The sequence below is a fragment of the Danio rerio genome, chromosome 15, assembly GCF_049306965.1.
Source record: "Danio rerio strain Tuebingen ecotype United States chromosome 15, GRCz12tu, whole genome shotgun sequence".
In the NCBI taxonomy this organism is placed as follows: Eukaryota; Metazoa; Chordata; class Actinopteri; order Cypriniformes; family Danionidae; genus Danio; species Danio rerio.
The window spans coordinates 24,775,026-24,793,089 of record NC_133190.1 but is presented as its reverse complement, the minus strand read 5'-3'; the positions used below and the strand labels follow the sequence as shown (position 1 = coordinate 24,793,089).

General features: G+C 35.4%; 1 protein-coding gene across 1 annotated transcript; it reads right to left on the bottom strand.

Annotated features, from left to right (window-relative positions):
- Positions 1 to 464: 464 nt before the first annotated feature.
- Positions 465 to 14,635, bottom strand: hepacama (hepatic and glial cell adhesion molecule a). The gene is given in 7 exon segments (NM_001020690.1): positions 465 to 1,757; positions 1,837 to 1,910; positions 3,055 to 3,113; positions 3,415 to 3,508; positions 6,491 to 6,772; positions 9,877 to 10,215; positions 14,461 to 14,635. Coding segments are annotated over 7 exon segments (1,269 nt in total). The 5' UTR covers positions 14,549 to 14,635; the 3' UTR covers positions 465 to 1,424.
- Between the last annotated feature and the right edge of the window lie 3,429 nt (positions 14,636 to 18,064).

Sequence of the window (18,064 nt, the reverse complement as noted above, 5' to 3'; positions counted from 1 at the left end):
TTTAAAGGGATAGTTCACCCAAATGTTTTTTATTTTTTTATTTTTTTTATTACCATTTTCTTCAGTCGTTTTTATTTTTCTTCTGTTGAACACACACATAAAGATATTCTGAAGAATGTTGTAAAAACATGCAATTTACATCCATAGTAGAAACAAAACAATTATATTTTATTAATGTTATTCAGTTTATCTTGCTTTGTGAAACATAGTAAATTATGTCAGATGTTAATTTTAGGGTGAACTATCCATTTACATACCCAGAACCAAGTTACATTTATTAAAAATAATTTTAAAAGAGAGCTATTGTAGTTAAATCATGGTAACCACAAACGTACAAAGTTTTTTTGCAACATAGTTTAACCATGGTATTTGTTGTAAAACTGTGGTACAACAGAAACAAGAGATATTTTACTTGAGTGAATTTTCAATTAAAACTTTCCGCTTTTCAATAAGAAACAGACAAAAATAATAAAATCATTTTAATAATGACAAAGTATTTACAGCAGATTCAAACAGATTCCCATAATGCTTTGTTATACCTCAAATTAAATATTTTTCTATTTATAGCATTATTTCAGTTTAGTTTAAGCTTAACCACAGCTAAACAATGATGTAAAAAAATGTATTTAATTAGAAAACAAAATAAATCATCAATGTGCTTGTCTGGGAAATTAGTTCTTTGCTTAACAACTAATGATCTTTATGTTTCGGTCCTGTAAACAATCATTTACCTAAAGTTTTTGGAAATCTTAAAACACTAAAATTGATTTTAGACTGTTTTAAATTGCGATTTACCACATACAGCACCACATAGAGGGACCTCCACTAATATTGGCACACTTGGTAAATATATGGAAAGATTGCACTGAAAATATTTTGCTTAAAATATTATAACTTTTTTTAAATCTGAAGATTCTTAATCTGGCAACCCAGAATTCACCCATTGTGTTGAATAGTTAAGTTTGGCCAGCGTGTTTTTTCATGGCTTTACCACTTTAAATTTCTCATCACACAGGTGTGATAAAAATTTTAAGTTAGAGTATATACTTTTTTGGCACAAAAATAGTTAAGTTTTTATTCATCTTTTGACTGCCAAGGGTGCCAATATTAATGAAAAGTCTATGCAAAGTCTCATAATCAAACACTATCCTTTACATTTTGTCACTTGGAATTATAAGGTTCAATCTGCATCGGCATCAGCTTTAAAATTTTTGCTGTCCATAGCGAACAGTATGTGTGTAACAATTGTTTTTAAAATAAAAAGTCTTAAAATGTAAACAACTTATAAAAAACATCCCATGATGTAAATAAGTTGTCATGTAATAAGAATATGGGAATAACTTTGATATGTGAATAATTTTGACAAAAATGTCAGATAGAACCTTATAATTCTAAGGTGATGATTTGTCCATCCTCAGTCGTGCTCATCTGGGAAGGCTGTGGTGGTGCATAGTGTTTTCTCCATCAGTGGGAGGATCTTCAGCGTGTGAAGGGGAGGAGCTTAGCCTTGGTGGGTGGGGCTTGCGCGTTAAGCTACCCGGATATATTGGACAAGACAGGGGTGGACTGAATGTCCCGTGAGGGGTCGGTGGAGGAGACGGCACAGGGGTGCGTGGGTATCTTCTTCCTGAATGCATATAAGCATCTGGAGATTGTGAGGAAGGAGGAGGAGCCATGTTGGGGTAACAAGGTGGACTGAGAGGATCAATAGGGTTGATATAATTACCAGAAGACTCATCTGTTCCCCCAGGGAAATCCTAAAAAATAATAATAAAAAAATTAAACAACAACAGTCATAAAATAATCATCAGCATAATAATTAAAGATTAGTCTTACCGTTTCATTGAGAACATACAATCCACCTGGATTCCGACGATTATGGTAATTTCTAGCAGGCACAATATCAACTACTGTAAAAAAAGTATTTTTCAAGATTTAATTAAAATTCATATGTAACAATCAAGCATTAAATTAATATTGGTTATAACAGCTGGCTAAATTAAAATGTAAAAGTACAGTAATTTTTGTATTGATATAAAAGTGGCTTTGGGCTTATACTGACACCTAGTGGGGTGGATGCAGCATAACACAAAAATAAGGTCATTGTAGATATCCTATGAAGAGTTCAGAAGCAAGAACCTTTAAATCAGGGGTCACCAACCTTTATAAAACTGAGAGCTATCTCTTGGGTACCGATTAATGTGGAGGGCTACCAGTTTGATAAACACTTCTCAAATAACACATTTGCTCAATTTACTTTTAATTATACTTTATGTTTTTGGTAATAATTAATAATATTCATCCAGGTGAAGACACTGATCATGCTAATGATTCTCACAAAAGTTATCAACAATGATTTAACAGGGTAGGAAATACCCTGTATTTAATGTATCAACACTTTATTTTTATATATCTCTGCAAATATTTACATTTTAAAATGATTACCTCTATATTAGATGAAGAAGCTTACTGGTAAGTGGTGCTATGGTGAGCTATTTTTAGAACAGGCCTGCGGGCAACACATGTGATCCTCGTGGGCTACCTGGTGCCCGAGGGCACCATGTTGGTGACCCCTGCTTTAAATGCTGTCTGAATGTCTTCCTAAAATGAGCATTTTTCTCAGCCTCCTCTGTTTATGTTCAGTTATTTCATTTTAAAGGTAACAAAAAGAACCTATTTGTCACTATAAAAGTAAAATATACTTTTGTGTGAGTCCACACACAGGAGTCAGAGCAAAATGTAAAATGTTTTGCATCTAAACTCTTCATATATCTTTATGATCAGTGATGAAAAATACGACAAAACTGAAATAAAAAAGGTAATATAATGTTATATTATATATTATATTATATATTTAAAAAAATAAAATCACATGAGGATATTTTATTATTAAAACAATCTAAATTTCAATCGAAAATGTAATTGTATTTTATATCATTCCAAGGCACTATTGTTTGTGCCTCTTTTTATTATTAACTGTATTAATACAGTACACAATTATACATAAAATGTTCAAATAAAGTAAACCAAAGACAGTTTCAACATAAGCGTTACCCTCATGACTGCCGTTGCTCTGCTCGGCTACACTTTGTCTGGCAAGCTGTTCCCTTTTTCTAAAGATAAAATAACCACATAATTTAATTAACAACACATCAAACGCAACAATATAATATTTCATAATAATATAATATTCTAATATTAATCTAGTCCACTAACACAATCCTAAATATGTAAAAGCTAAGTTCTCTCATCAGTCGTTTTGCTCTTTGTTTTCCATCCGATCTTTGCACCTTTAACCTCCTAACATTTGAAGCACAAAGGCTTTCCTCAGAAGAACAGTACGAGTGTCTGTGATTTATTGTGTCTTACTTTACAGCTATCAAAGAGACTGCTTAAATACAATAGGGATGGTACTTTTTGGAGGGTTTCCAGCAGGCGCACACAGTCACCAGGGTGATGAGTAAGAAAATGCCTCCTGTCGAGAGGATGATATAGAGAGAACTCCGTCCTGCACAAATTAAAAGGAGAATACAGGGTGACATAGTATTTCTTTCCTCTCCAAAAACACAAACAGTGCTCTGAAGGACTAAACCGCTCTTTAGGGCCAAATTAAGGAGAACTCAACTGGAAGATTGATTGCACAGGTTGCCAGGAATACCAAGTGCAGGAATGAATGGGGAGGTTTTGGGGGTTTAAAGGGTAGACTGTGCAGGGGAATGCAGGATCCTGCTGGGCTCAGAAATGAGTGGAGAAGTGGATGAGAGGATCAGAAACAATCTGCACCTTCATCAGTTCTTTTCATAAACATTCACAGCTGGATAGAATTCTTTTAAGTTAACTTTTGTCGTTGTTTACTCACCCTTATGTTGTTCTGAACTTGTACTTAGTAGTTCTGTGTTATTTTTCTGGGAGTTTTTTTCATTAGGGCTGCACAATATATCATTTCAGCATCAATATCCCAACATGATCAATAACAATAGTCACATCGCAGAATTTGCAGTGTTGAGTTAGTATTATAATTCATCATTTGCATGTGTTTTTGATGCTTGTGATTCTATAATGATTTTAAAAGCATCCAGGTATAAGAAACTGTACCATTTGTGACCTTAACTATGATTCATTTCATTGAATTATTTTTATTTTTATCATTCCATTTCTGAACTTGAACACTTGGGGAAATGTTTAAAATGATAAAATGATACACTTTATTTCAATTGTATCTTTTTCTTAATTGTATTTATAGATTGTTATGCATGAAGATACTCACAACACATGCAAATACAGAAATGCACTGCAAATAGCACAGAACAGTGGTTCCCAAATAATCAAAAATCTAATTCATTTTATTAAACTATTATAATTACTATATTTTATCCATAACCTATAGAATATAAAAATTAATAGTTACATTTAGAAAAAAATAAAATACAAATAAAAAGCCATCAGCCTTTCATTTTTTTTCATTGGTTTGCGACTCCCAAGGGTGAATACTTTATATTAAAGTCACATGCAACAGATTGGTTTTATGGCATGAGGTTAAACTTTCCGACACCTTTACGACTCACATACATTAAAAAAGGCCATGACTGAATATGGAGGAAGTCCTTAGAGTGACGTTCTCCAAAATTAAATAAAGAAGAGACGACTGGTGTGTATAACCACCTCAGAGGATATTGGCGGTCACGAATCACTGGCATTGATATTTTGGGGGTCGCAGACTGAAAAGTTTGGGAAACACTGGCATAAACCCTAACAAAAATGTGTCAGGGACACCAAAAACTTTATAGGTTGTCATCTCTGACTAAACACAAGCATGAAAATACTCACAACAGATGCAAATAGAGAAACACACTGCAAGTAGCACATACAACAATAAAACGTGTTGGGAGACCCCAAAATTGTTATAGATTGTTTCTTAGATTTTATGGAGATGCATTCCCACTTTAGAGTCATTGCACTCGTTCTAAAATTATAATTCTTTTCCAGATAGCGATATTAAGTCAAATGGTAAGCTTGTATTCATATTGCTATATATATATATATATATTGCAATGTTACATTTTTCCAATATCATGCAGCCCTAGTGTTAATTACTGTCTACTACAGAAAGTGTTACTTTTTTACTATTAACTGGTATTTACTTACATTTAAAAATGACTTTTTTTAGTTTTCTTATTTATTTTAGTGTTTTTGTATCACTTCTTTTTATTATTTAATTGTTTTAATTGAAATTAAATAAATATATTAACTAACCAATAATATACATTAAATAAAGTTTTTTAAATTATTTAGATTAACCATGAAAATTATTTATTAATTAGCATAAATTTAAATGAACTTAAACAAAATTAAATTAAAAGTCTTGATTGTATGTTTAAGACACAAAAAAGCAAAATATAATTAGCACAATCTTATTATTTCAACCTTTTAAAATTATAATTTATATTTTTTTATATTCTAAATTATATTTTTCATGTTTGATTCATTTATTTGTCAATTTTTACATTTTAAAGCTCAATTTCCAAAGGAATTACAAAAAAAAAAAACAAGTTGCACACTGAATTTAAGCAATTTGAAGCAATAGCCTAGCGGTTAGCATGCCGACAAATGAAGCAGTAGCATTTCAGGGCGTCCTGAGTTCGAATTGCGGCTTGAGGAGATTTCCCACCCCTACCCATCTCTCACACTTCGCTTTCTGTCTGATTACTGTCCTATCTAAAAAAGGCCAAAAATAAATTTCTTAAATTTGTAAAAAAAAAAAAAAAAAAATCAGTCATAAGGCACTCGAAACATGTGGAAAAAAATATTTAAAAGCCTTTATTCACATGACAAATCCTTAAAAAAAACTTACGCGTTTTGGCAAAGAACAGGTATCCTGACAGGTAGTTTTTTTAAGGATTAGCCATGTGAATAAAGGCTTTTTAATATCTTTCGAGTGCCTTGGACTGATTTTTGCTGTTTAATCTGATTAATCTCTTACCCAAAGAGCACCGGCACATTATTTAAGCTACCCCTGAGCACTTTTTGTTTTATTTTGGGATATCTACACAACTATGTTCAACTTTGAAAATGTTTTTTTACAGTATACTAAAATTGCTTGTAACATTTTTACTTTCAGTTGATAATAACAAAACTTCTGAGTTTGACATCTGTTGTTTTTATTGCAGATTTTATTGCTGTCTACGATCTTTCCTTTATATTTAGAAGCACTTTAAGGTGATTAAATAACAGAAGAATTTACTCTGTGGATCTCTTCAAACCTCTAAACTCTTGTTCCACATAATTTTTTTTGTTAAGTGCACAATGTTTACATTGATATATTTACATGTAACTAAATTGCTAACATTCCCTCTTTCCCCTCACAAATCCTTACATAATAATTGCAAAACACTTTTCATCTTGTCATCTTTTTATGTTTTTTTTTTTTAATTATTGTTTTTTCATCTTCAGAATCGTAGTTCATGTGTAAAGGTGGAGTTTCATCACCTACTGTAGACAGTGAGTTTGACCGGCATGCTCTTCATGCTGCTGATGGGGTTCTCCACCCTACAGCTGTATACATCATCATCTGACATCATTACACGCGAGATGGTCAGCACCTTCTGGTCATGTGACAACAGCAGACGAGAGTCATTGGTTAGAGATTTGCCACCCTTCAGCCAGCTATAGGTGGGTTTGGTGCCGCTTTCATGAGTGCAGTTGAGTATGAAGAACTCGGTCAGCTCCAGGACAGACGAGGCCACCATGTGTATAAATGGTCTGGACACTGGAACTGAAAAAACAGCATGACATAGACAAAGAAAGTCAGTAGCAGTTTTTTGGTATGCTTCACGTAATTAGGGCCTCATAACAAAAAAGCATCAAATCACACTCACCAAGGTCAGAAATGAAGCAGAACATGGAGCAATATGGAATATAGGAATATATAGCAATATACCAAAATGTAACAGTTTTGCAGTAACATATCAAAAAGAGTGCCATTTTTCTGAACATCAGCACACTGGTTGATCTCAATAAGCTTTTTGCTTTATTCAACTAATTTAATAGTTCCAAACAACACAGTAAACCATTGTGCAATTCTTACATGTTTGATTTACATGTTTGCTTTTATGTTTGTTTATATAGCTACTATTTTCATTTATAGCACTTCATTTTTACATCTCATTTAAATAAACTATGAACAGCAGCTTCGCTATTTATTTCCTTTATTCTCTATTTCCACCTGCGAATACTCATCCCAAGGCCCCATTATGCAGCGCCATTGATGCGATCCAAGACCTGTGAAGAATTTATGCCAAGGGATCCATAATCCTGGACTATCCTGAACTGATGCTGTGGTGGTCATGGAGGAGCGGAGAGCATGAGACTGATTCCTGAAAGACTACAGTGACAGACGAGTCTCTGCATTGAACTTGTGGGCCAGCCTGATGGACATCCAGCGTTCTCCAGCTTCTGGCACCTAGACTGCAGCTCTACACAAGAAGTTTGGCCTGATGAGAAATGGTCGTGCTCAACTGAGCCTGGTTTCTCTCTAGGTTTTTTTTTCCTTCACTTCATCAATTGGTGAAGTTTTTTCCTCGCCACTGTTGCCACTGGCCTACTTAGTTGGGACTTGTGGAGCTGCGCATTGATGAATTTGCTCTTCAGTGTTTGCATATTATAAGACCATGAAAGTGTTTTTTGACCTTGCATGCATATCAGTATATTGTTGGAGATTCATATAACCGAAATATGACCCTTTTTCATATATAATATGGGCTCTTTAAGCTGCTTTGACACAATCTACATTGTAAAAGCGCTATACAAATAAACATAAATTAAATTGAATTCTGAACAACATAATGTTTTTTACAGAAGAAATCTGCTTTTTTAACTACTCATTTTAATGATTGACTTGTTTACTCATTCATGAAAACAGTTAATGCATCTGAATTCTCATACTGTCTGTGAGGACAATACATAATAATTTAAACTTACTGACCATTAAAAAGTACATTCTAAGTAGTATGAATATGGGAATGAAGTTTGGAAGTTTTGTGCACAGACACCATCAGACGCCATCGTTGGCATACTTACTATTATAATTTTTAAAATTTCGTTTCTGTTTGATCGTTCCCTGGACTTGAATGGCCATTTGTTGGCCACTTGTTTCACTCATGTTTATTGTTATAACTTTTAACAGAATGAGCTATTATCAAAATTCTTTTTTCCAACCCAGGTGGGCCCCAGTTGGGCGAATCCAGGTGGGCTTCACGTGGTGCCCCCCCGGCTCATCAACTTTTTGGTACATTCCCCATATGCACGGAACCCAACTCGCAACAATCTTCATACCCGCTCCCCACTTTTCAGTTTGCGCGCACCTTACCCCCCGCTTTTCCACCGCTTTTGGCCTCAGGACTGCTTTGCTCATTCTGGCTCTGGACTGCTTTGCTCATTCTGGCTCTGGACTGTTTTGCTCATTCTGGCTCTGGATCGCTTTGCTCTTTCTGTCTTTGAAGTGCTTGGCCCCTACATTGCTGCTTGCAGCTATATTTTGTAAATGAATCTGCCCTTTTGAATGACTTGTTTTAATTAATTGAATTTAGTGAGTTGAAGTCGACTCACTCATAAAGAGGTTGTGTCTGTGTCTGTCATCATAAAAATGGTGTGAATAAAATTTGGACTGCTGAGACGGATAGAGTTTTAACAGACAAAGATAGGGACAAAGACACTAATCCTTCCTAAATTAGGCTATGTTTTAACTTTATTCATTAGCCAAAATCATTTCAAAGATTAAATACTGATTCAAATAATCACATTAATGAAATAATGAGAAAAGGAAAATGAGAGAAAGGATAAACGTTAATCCTTGCTGGGACAGATATGAAGGCAGAAATGTGACACTGTCGTGATGCAATCTACCATTGTTATTTGCGTTGCTTGCTGTACAGAATTTGCAAATCCCCCTTAGCTTCATGGATTAATAAAGTTAATACTGTATGTCAGATGCACACTTCAGAAACTTAGTGGTTGTACAGTTTTTTCAATACTATGAATTTACAATGTATTACTCCTATTTGCACAATGATTTTGCATAGTATGAAGCCATTTAATGGAGTATTTGATTCAACGTGTGTAAGAGTCACAAGTGTGTTAAATTAACCATAGTAAACTCTTCCTTTGCATTCTTAATTTATGATTACAGTACACTTTCACTGATGTCCTTCTGTGGTTGAAACACTGTGACAACATGAGATGTGATACATTGCAGCAAGCTACAGTGTTTTTTAAAATATACTTACCCATGGTAATTTATAACTACAGAAAATAACCAGATTACCTGGATCCTGCCTTTACTAACCGCAAGTAAAGCAATATGAAAATGCAACTGGATGGTAATTTAATTTTTTCTTCAATGTACGATTGCCTATTTTCCTGTGATATATAAAGAAAGTCCTGTCCAAGGAAAAACAGTTTGCTTTAAAGGGATAGTTCACCCAAAAATGAAAATCATCAATCATTATTTACTTATTCTTTACTTGGTTCAAACCTGTTTAAGCTTTTTTTGTTGTTGTTGTTTTAAACACGAAGGAAGATATTTTGAAAAATGTTGGACACCTGTAATCATTGACTTGCACAGTATTTATTTTTCTTACTGTGAATGTTAACAGGTTTCCAACATAAGTTAAAATATCTTCTTTTGTGTTCAACAGTAACAAACTCAAAGTGGTATAAGTGATGGATGTGTGAGTAAATGATGGATGAATTTTCATATTTGGATGAACTATACCTTTAATCGCAAATAAAGTATTATACTGTATATACTTTATATTTTATAATAATAGCAGTCAAATGTTATCTTATGAGGAGGATAAAATGAAAATATATGTGTCTTACTATCCACAGTGAGGTTGACGTGCCTCTCCCCAGTGAAGGTGTCATCAGTGATGGAGATCTCCACTTCATAGGAGCCCTCATCAGACAGCCGCAGGTTATGCAGGAGCAGGGAGCCGTTCTCATACAGGAGGATTCGGCCACGGTATTCAGGTCTCAAGTTCCCAATGATGTCAGTTCCAATAGACTGGACCACAGTGACGGGTTTGTCCCTCTTCAGCTGCCATTTAATGACAGGATGGTCTAAACTGGTGCTGGTGTAGGTCACCGAGAGAAGAGCCGAGCCTCCTAGTGTTCCTCGCACTACAGGAGACGGGCTGCTGATGTTTACTCCACCTACATCTAGTATGAATAGGAAAATTACTAAATGACATATTACCGTGAAACTCAATCTTTTTTTGAAAAAACTCAATTTTACTTGATAAGACCTCAGTATGCTAGCTATTTCATTAGAGGCCACTGGTTTTAATTAGTTTTGCCTGTATGTTTTTTTTTTTAAAACTCAAACATATGTATGTATGAGTGTGTGTGTGGACTATCCTGTCGCAAAATGCAGCGAAAAGTCCTACATGGGGGTTATAGTTTGCTCTAGGTGTTTACATGTCTGTCTGCACTTCAAATATGTCACTAAAATAGGAAAACTCCACCTGTCTTACTTCGATTAGGGTTTATTTCCAATATGACTTTACTCGCATTAAGGCAATCAAAAATCTGTTAACGCGGTAGACTCTTGATCAGAGTTTTCTCTTAATCGTATTAAATTCTGAGTATTCATGTACATATAAACGTACTTACTCATGAATGACAAAAAACTATGTTTCAGCTAAAAGTTTTTCTTTAATGTTCCTCTGTGATTTTTTTTTTCTAGTTCTCCGTTGTCTTAGAGAGAGTAGACTGACAGCAATTATGTATTTTTGGTGAACGATCTCTTTAAATTAGTGTTAAATACTAATGTATTTAAACATTGATGGTAACAATCTTAAAATACACAAACGTGTTGTAATAAAACAGTAAGATGTTAAATTTACTATTTAAAAACTGTCCTATAATAAATACTAATTTAAAGAAACTATTTAGACATTCAATAAAATTGTACTCCTATTCTATTACTTTACTAATTTTACTATAATTAAGAACTACACTGTTGTCACAATCACCAGCAATCTAGGCCTTGCAGATCGTTGAAAGACATGCACCGGGACTACAATTCTGCCACTAAACTGCACTATATTCCCCACCAGGCACCTCACTCACACACCAGTTCCGGATCAGCCCTGATTACTTGCACACAGCTGTAGATCATGAAGACTCATCACATGGACTCATGGACTATATTCAAACCTAACACACACACAGTGCTGAGTCTTGTTTGTCTGTAACTTTAGAAAGAGTTTGACTAATCTGTAAAAAATCTTGCGTTTGGACACTCACCTCTGTTGTCACCTTAAATACTTGTGTTCCACATAATTCCTTAAAGTCATTAAATTTTTAAAAACTATTTTAAGCAAATTGAACATACAAGCAAAATTTTTGTTTGATTGAATATAAAATACTACCTAAAAAAGTATCACAATAATTCTTACATTAACAACAAATAATAATAAAACAAAAAAATAAAACATCTTATTTTTTAGTCAGGTTTTACTGTTGGAACTGCTTACATAGAGTTGAAGTTAGAATTATTAGCCCCTTGTTTAATCTTTTCCCAATTTCTGTTTAACAGAGAGAGAAGATTTTTTAAAACTAATTTCTAAACATTATAGTTTTAATAACTCATCTCTAATAACTGATTTATTTTCTCTTTGCCATGATGATAGTAAAAAATATTTGACTAGATATTTTGCAAGACACTTCTATACAGCTTACAGTCACATTTAAAGGCTTAACTAGGTTAATTAGGTTAACCAGGCAGGTTAGGGTAATTAGGCAAGTTATTGTATAACGATGGTTTGTTCTGTAGACTATTGAAAAAAAACAGCTTAAAGGGGCTAATAATTTTGACCTTAAAATGTTTTTACAAAATAAAATAAAAATGCTTTTATTCTAGCCAAAATAAAACAAATAAGAAAACATTTGATCAGACATACTGTGAAAATTTCTTTGCTCTGTTAGACATCATTTGGGAAATATTTAAAAAATATATATTCAAAGGGGCCTAATAATTCTGACTTTAACTGTATATACATAGCTTAAGTTCTGCAGCAAGCTACCTGCTGGTAAACAGCTTTGTGCTTATTGGTTCTGAGTGAGCCAACATGTCCTTGCTGTCTTTGCCAGGGCAGTGCGAGTCAGCATGGCATAGCTCAATCGCTGTGGCAACAGTTCTCAGTGCTGAGGGTTTGCCAGGATGAGCTAACAAAGCTGTGGATTGTAGACTCGTTTTCCTCCAATCAGAGGTTGCGGTGCCAGAGACATGCTCTTTTGTGGATGGGGGATGCAGACAGTGAGGCCCAGTGATTCTGCTAATCAAAGGCCTTCGAGAAAGACTGGGCTTTAGTTACGACATGTTCCTGCATTTGCACTCTTCCTTGGCACATTGCTACCTGATTTTAGGAAAATGTGATGAAGCTCATGCCAAAAAAGGTTTTCTTTTATGAAAAGTTTTTATTGTTTAGGTCATAACTCAAATGGATCTGTGGAAATGATTAAAATATTGTATTCTACATGCCAGGCCAGTAGTTGGCGGTGTCACTTAGTAAAGAATCACTATGAGTCTGTGTACATTTGTGCTGCGTCCCAATTCGCACACTATCCATCCTAAATAGTATTTGAAAATGGAATTAGTATGTCCCAATTTATGGTATGTTGAAAAGAGTATGCCAAAGGTTCCCGGATGGGAAAATTTGAAGTGTAGAAGTGTCCATACTCTATTTGCTGATATTGCCCACAATAAATTGTGCGTTGGACTTAAATTTGATAAGAGCTACAAATGTGGGTGAAAAGTGTAATAAACTACAAACATGGTGGATGCGTGAGACCAACCCTCAAGAGGCTTCTTGATGTTTGTATGACTGTTAATTAATATCTAGCCCATTGGAAATTATTTAAATCAAGATTGTGTTATTTTTCATCTGCAGGCACCAATACTAAACTTATATAAAGACGTATATGAACATTACCGTCTGAATGCGTAATTATCCAAACACCTGAGGAGATTTCTCTGCATGAAATAATCGTTAACGGAAGATTAACCTGCTTCTGGTTCTCCAATGAGGTAGGAAATTCAATATGAAAGAAATGTGGATGATGTGTAGATGACTGACAGGGCTCATAATTAAGCAACAAAACGATCTGTTAATGAAGATGTAGCATGTCCCATATACTTTTGCATACTCTTTTGTTACACTTTCAAAAATATATACCTTTTCTTCACAAAAAAGTACATACCTTTAGGGCTTAACATAAGTATACGAATTGGGACGCTGCAGTGGTCTTGTATTCTCGCTTTTTTGTTTTGGTTGTCAAGACATAATATCCATCCACATGACAAGAATATGTCTCAAAGTAGTTCACTTAGACATGGTACACTACTGTAAATGCTAAGTGGTCATGATTAGGGCCAGACAAAATCTGCAGACATTTTTTGCTATTTCTGCAGAGAATTTGCACAAGTAAATGAATAGATTCAATGATTGGCTAAAAATCTGCGGATTTCTCCGTGTGCAGATTCCATGTGGGCCTAGTCATAACTTACCGTTCAGTCAAATATGGGCAGATTTAATATTGGGTTAATTTTTTTTTCAATTAAATTTTAATTGCAACCTGTGGTTGGGTTTGTCCACATTTGACCCAATGTTGGATTACAACAACCCAGATTTTTTTAAGTGTATCATAAAAAAAAAAAAAACATTTTGAAACCCATTTTCAAAGTTTGTTTTTAGGCCCCCAAAATAAATGAACTGCCAAAACGCAAGAAATTTTTTGCTTTTTTCTTTAAAATTGGTGCAAAAAAGTAAATAATTGCAAGTTCCTTTGCTGCAATTGCAATCTATACATTCTTTCCTCAAAATTGTAACTTTGTCTCACATTTTAAGCTATAATTCTGAAAAAAAGCTTGAATTCAGAAATGAAAGATTAACATATAATTCAATTTGTCTGAAACAGCTCAGTATTGCATGATATAAACTCAGAAAATTCTGAAAATTAAAAAAAAACTTTTACAATTAAATTAACTTCTTTTAAATGTATCTAAAAACACATTGGCAATTATATCCAAAGCAATGCGCCCACATTTGATCAGTCCTTGCACTTTCCACGACTAGCACAGTGCTATACTTTGAACTACAAACAAGAAAGAATTTATGTAATATAAAGATCATTCCACTTGTCTTTAAACTTCCTTACTCTTGCAGTCCTACCTCTCCCACAATGTTTCTAAAAAAAACGAAAGCATTCAAAAACAACTTTCATTGGATGTCCTAATTAAACTTGACTGATCGCTCTATTTGTGATATGTGTCAATCGGCCACCCACAAACAAAACACGTTGAAAAGTAAAACTGACAACAGCGCACACTTTTTCTTGTCTTCTCCTTTGGAAAGTTTTCCCTCAACATGCACAGACGAAAAAGTCATGATGTTGTCTTACCTGCCAAGGAAAAGATGAAAAGCCACAGGAGAAGAAAGAGTGAAGGAATGGCTGTCTCTTTGCATGATGCCTCCCGCTCTGCCTTCATCTTGAGAGCAGCGCTGGGTTTCTCTCCCACACAATCAGCATGATTTGTCCACTCAGGGCACGTCTCTGAGAATGCAGACGGGACAGTGGCGGCTCTGAACCCCGCTCTCAGGACCCCAGCCTGAACAACAGCCCTATGTGCGATCATGTGTGTGTGTGCTTTGCTGGCTTTATAAGGTTCTCTCCACAGTGATTATTTTCAGGGCCCCTTTGTGTGTGGGCATTTGTGCATGTGTGTGCTGGTCTCCTCAGTAAAGGCACTGGGATGTGTCAGATGGTTGTTTTGTAGTTATAGCCGTTGCATGGCAGATCTGACTTGTCACACTTGACAAAATTATGTGTTAGAACATATTTATGTGACAAAATACACCAACAGTGTTGATTAAAAGAAAAACCCCGAAATACATTGTGTGAAAATGACTAAAACTGGTGCACTAGAGGATTTCAAATTCTGGGGACCCCAGGTGGCCAGGAGGACAAGTGTAAACGTCAACAGAGAATATCAGAGAATAAACATCTCTCTGTCTGTCTATATGTTTCCATTAAATTGCTTGATAAATAATAGATGGACAAAGGGATGGATAGATGAGTGAGTTAGTGAGTGGATAAAGTAATTGGATGAATGAATAGACGTACAGACATGGAAAGGCAAAGATTTAGGTGGATGAATGGATGAGTCAAGGGTTGGGTAGACAGAAAGATGGCAATAGATAAATGAATGAATGAGTTAGTGAGTGGGTGGTTGAATGGACAGATGGACGAATGGATGGACGGACAGAAGGACGAACGGATGGATTGATAGTTGGATGGATGAATGGACAGACATGGAAGGGCAGAGGTTTGGGTCGATAGATGGATGTATAAATATATTTGATGGATGGATGAGTCAAGGGTTGGGCGGAGAGATAGATGAATATACATACGGACAAATGAATGGATGAGTAAAAGTTAGATGGACGGATGGATGAATGGATAGACGAATGGATGGATGGACAGTTGGTTGGATTGATGAACAGACATGGAAGGGCTGAGTTTTGGGTGGATAGACAGGTACACAAACATATTTGATGAATCGAGGACAGACATGGAAGAGCAAAGTTTTGGGTGGATAAATGGCTGTACAAACATATTTGATGGATGGATGAGTCAAGGGTTGGGTGGACAGAAAGATGGATGGACAGAGGGAGAAATGAATGGATCAGTAATTGAAATGGATGGATACATGGATGGACAGACAGACAGTTGGATAGATAGATGGATGGATAGATTGATGGATGGAAGGATGAAAGGACAGACATGAAAAGGCAGAGGTTTGGGTGGAGGGGGAGATGTACAAACATACTTGATGGATGAATGATTAAGGGTTGGATGGACAGAAAGATGGATGGACAGAGGGATAAATGAATGGATAAGTAATTGAGATGGATGGATAGATGGATGGATGGACAGACAAACAGTTGGAGGGATGGATGGATGGGTGAATGAATAGACAAACATGAAAAGGCAGAGGTTTGGGTGGATGGACGGATGTACAAAACTATTTGATGGATGGATGAGTCAAGATTTGGGTGGACAGAAAGATGGATGGTCACTGGGTTAAATTAATGGATAAGTAAGTGAGTTAGTTGGATGAATTGACAGACGGATGGACAGTTGGTTGGTTGGATGGATGGACAGACATGGAAGAGCAGAGTCTTGGGTGGATAGATAGACGTACAAACATATTTGATGGATGGATGATTCAAGGGTTGGGTGGGCAGAAAGATGAATGGACAGAGGGATAAATGAATGGATGAATAAGTAAGTTGGATGGATGGATGAACAGTTGGTTGGTTTGATGGACAGACATGGAAGGGCAGAGTTTTGGGTTGGATAGATGGACGTGCAAAATTCACCTGCAGCGCATGTCTTTGGACTGTGGGGGAAACCGGAGCACCCAGAGGAAAGCCACACCAACACCGGGAGAACATGCAAAGAGTGCTAACCACTGAGCCACCATGCCGTCCCATTAGGAAAACAAAAAAAGTATTACAGTTTGTCCTAAATTGTTAACTTTAGGGCAAACCGATGGCTGTCCTATAAGTAATTTAGAAAATGCTTACAATTGCTCTACACTGAGGGTTAAAGGAGGTTATTTCTACTATAAGTATGTTTTACATAATGTGAACAATAGAAGAATGTTTTTACTTTACTGTTACTCAAAACCAAGTCTAACTGAATGTACTGTACACGCTTCTACTGAAAAACATCTCTCAACTCCACCTCCTCCACTCAGCCTCTCCCACATTTGCATATTTCACACCCCATTTATAATTGATCCATCAGGCTATAAAGGAGGAAAAGGGACCTACAGCTTGCTAAGGCATCAGTCTTCACTTCTGTAAAAAGGCCCTTTGTGCACTGTAGTTGAATCATTTATTCATCAAGATACATTTATTAATCTATGTTTTTTAAATAATATGTTGTTTGTAATTCATTATAAATGTAGTTATGATAAATATGTATATACTTTTTGCAATAAATTTAAGGTTTAACTTATTTACATATAGGCGACATTTATTTCCACTGCTGAAAAGCTATTATGCGCCAGGAATTGTCGCCAAGCTGTCACATGTCTGTCTGGGCGCTGATGTCATTGTCCTGCACTGGTCAACTGATTTAGTCTTTTCACAGACAGAGAGAAATATTTACTGTGAGTGTTGCAAACAAACTAGGTTGCAATAATAAACTGCCTTTTCTTTTTCTTTGTCAATAATTGGGCACTTTTGGTTGCTGAAGTCACTTAGGAACTGAAAGCAAGCTAAAAAAAACAGAAAAGTACCATCCAAAAGACAAAAACACATCAAGAATCATCAAGAATGGTGACTATATTAAAGTCCACATTAACATATTATTTTTTTATGATGGTTAGTAGTTTAACCGAATAATTCATGGCAGTTATAAGCAACAGTGATGCTGGTATTAAACACAACTACTTGTTTAAAACACAATGAACACAATTTTATATGCTGTAAAAACAACAGTTGGCAAATTAGACAAGCGTACCTGATGATGCAAATCAAGTATTGTATCAGACTCTGAAATATAGGCTCCCACTCAGTAAAAAGAGTAGATTATGAATGCAAAATGGCAAAGAGTTTGAGAAAGAAGAAGCTTTTGAGTGAACATACAGTGAGTTATCCTCAAGGGTCTCCTCTGTTCTGGATGATCAAAGCTGTAGTAAGGCTTCAAGACACAAGCATACTCACACAAAGCTCGGCATTAGCTTTTGTCCTTCGGAGGATAAAAGTCCCCCCAGACTCTCTCATCTTGTGAAGAAATCTGTCAAGTAGAGTCAGCGAGAACATCCAGGGTCAATAGTGCACTGAAAGCATGAAAGACTCTCACACACGTCTACACTGGAGAACATACTCCATTTATATCTCTGTACATTCACTAAATCTGATGAGTACTTTAATAAGATTTCACAAATCATGAGAACATGCCATTAGTAATGAACTATTTACTTTAAATGTTT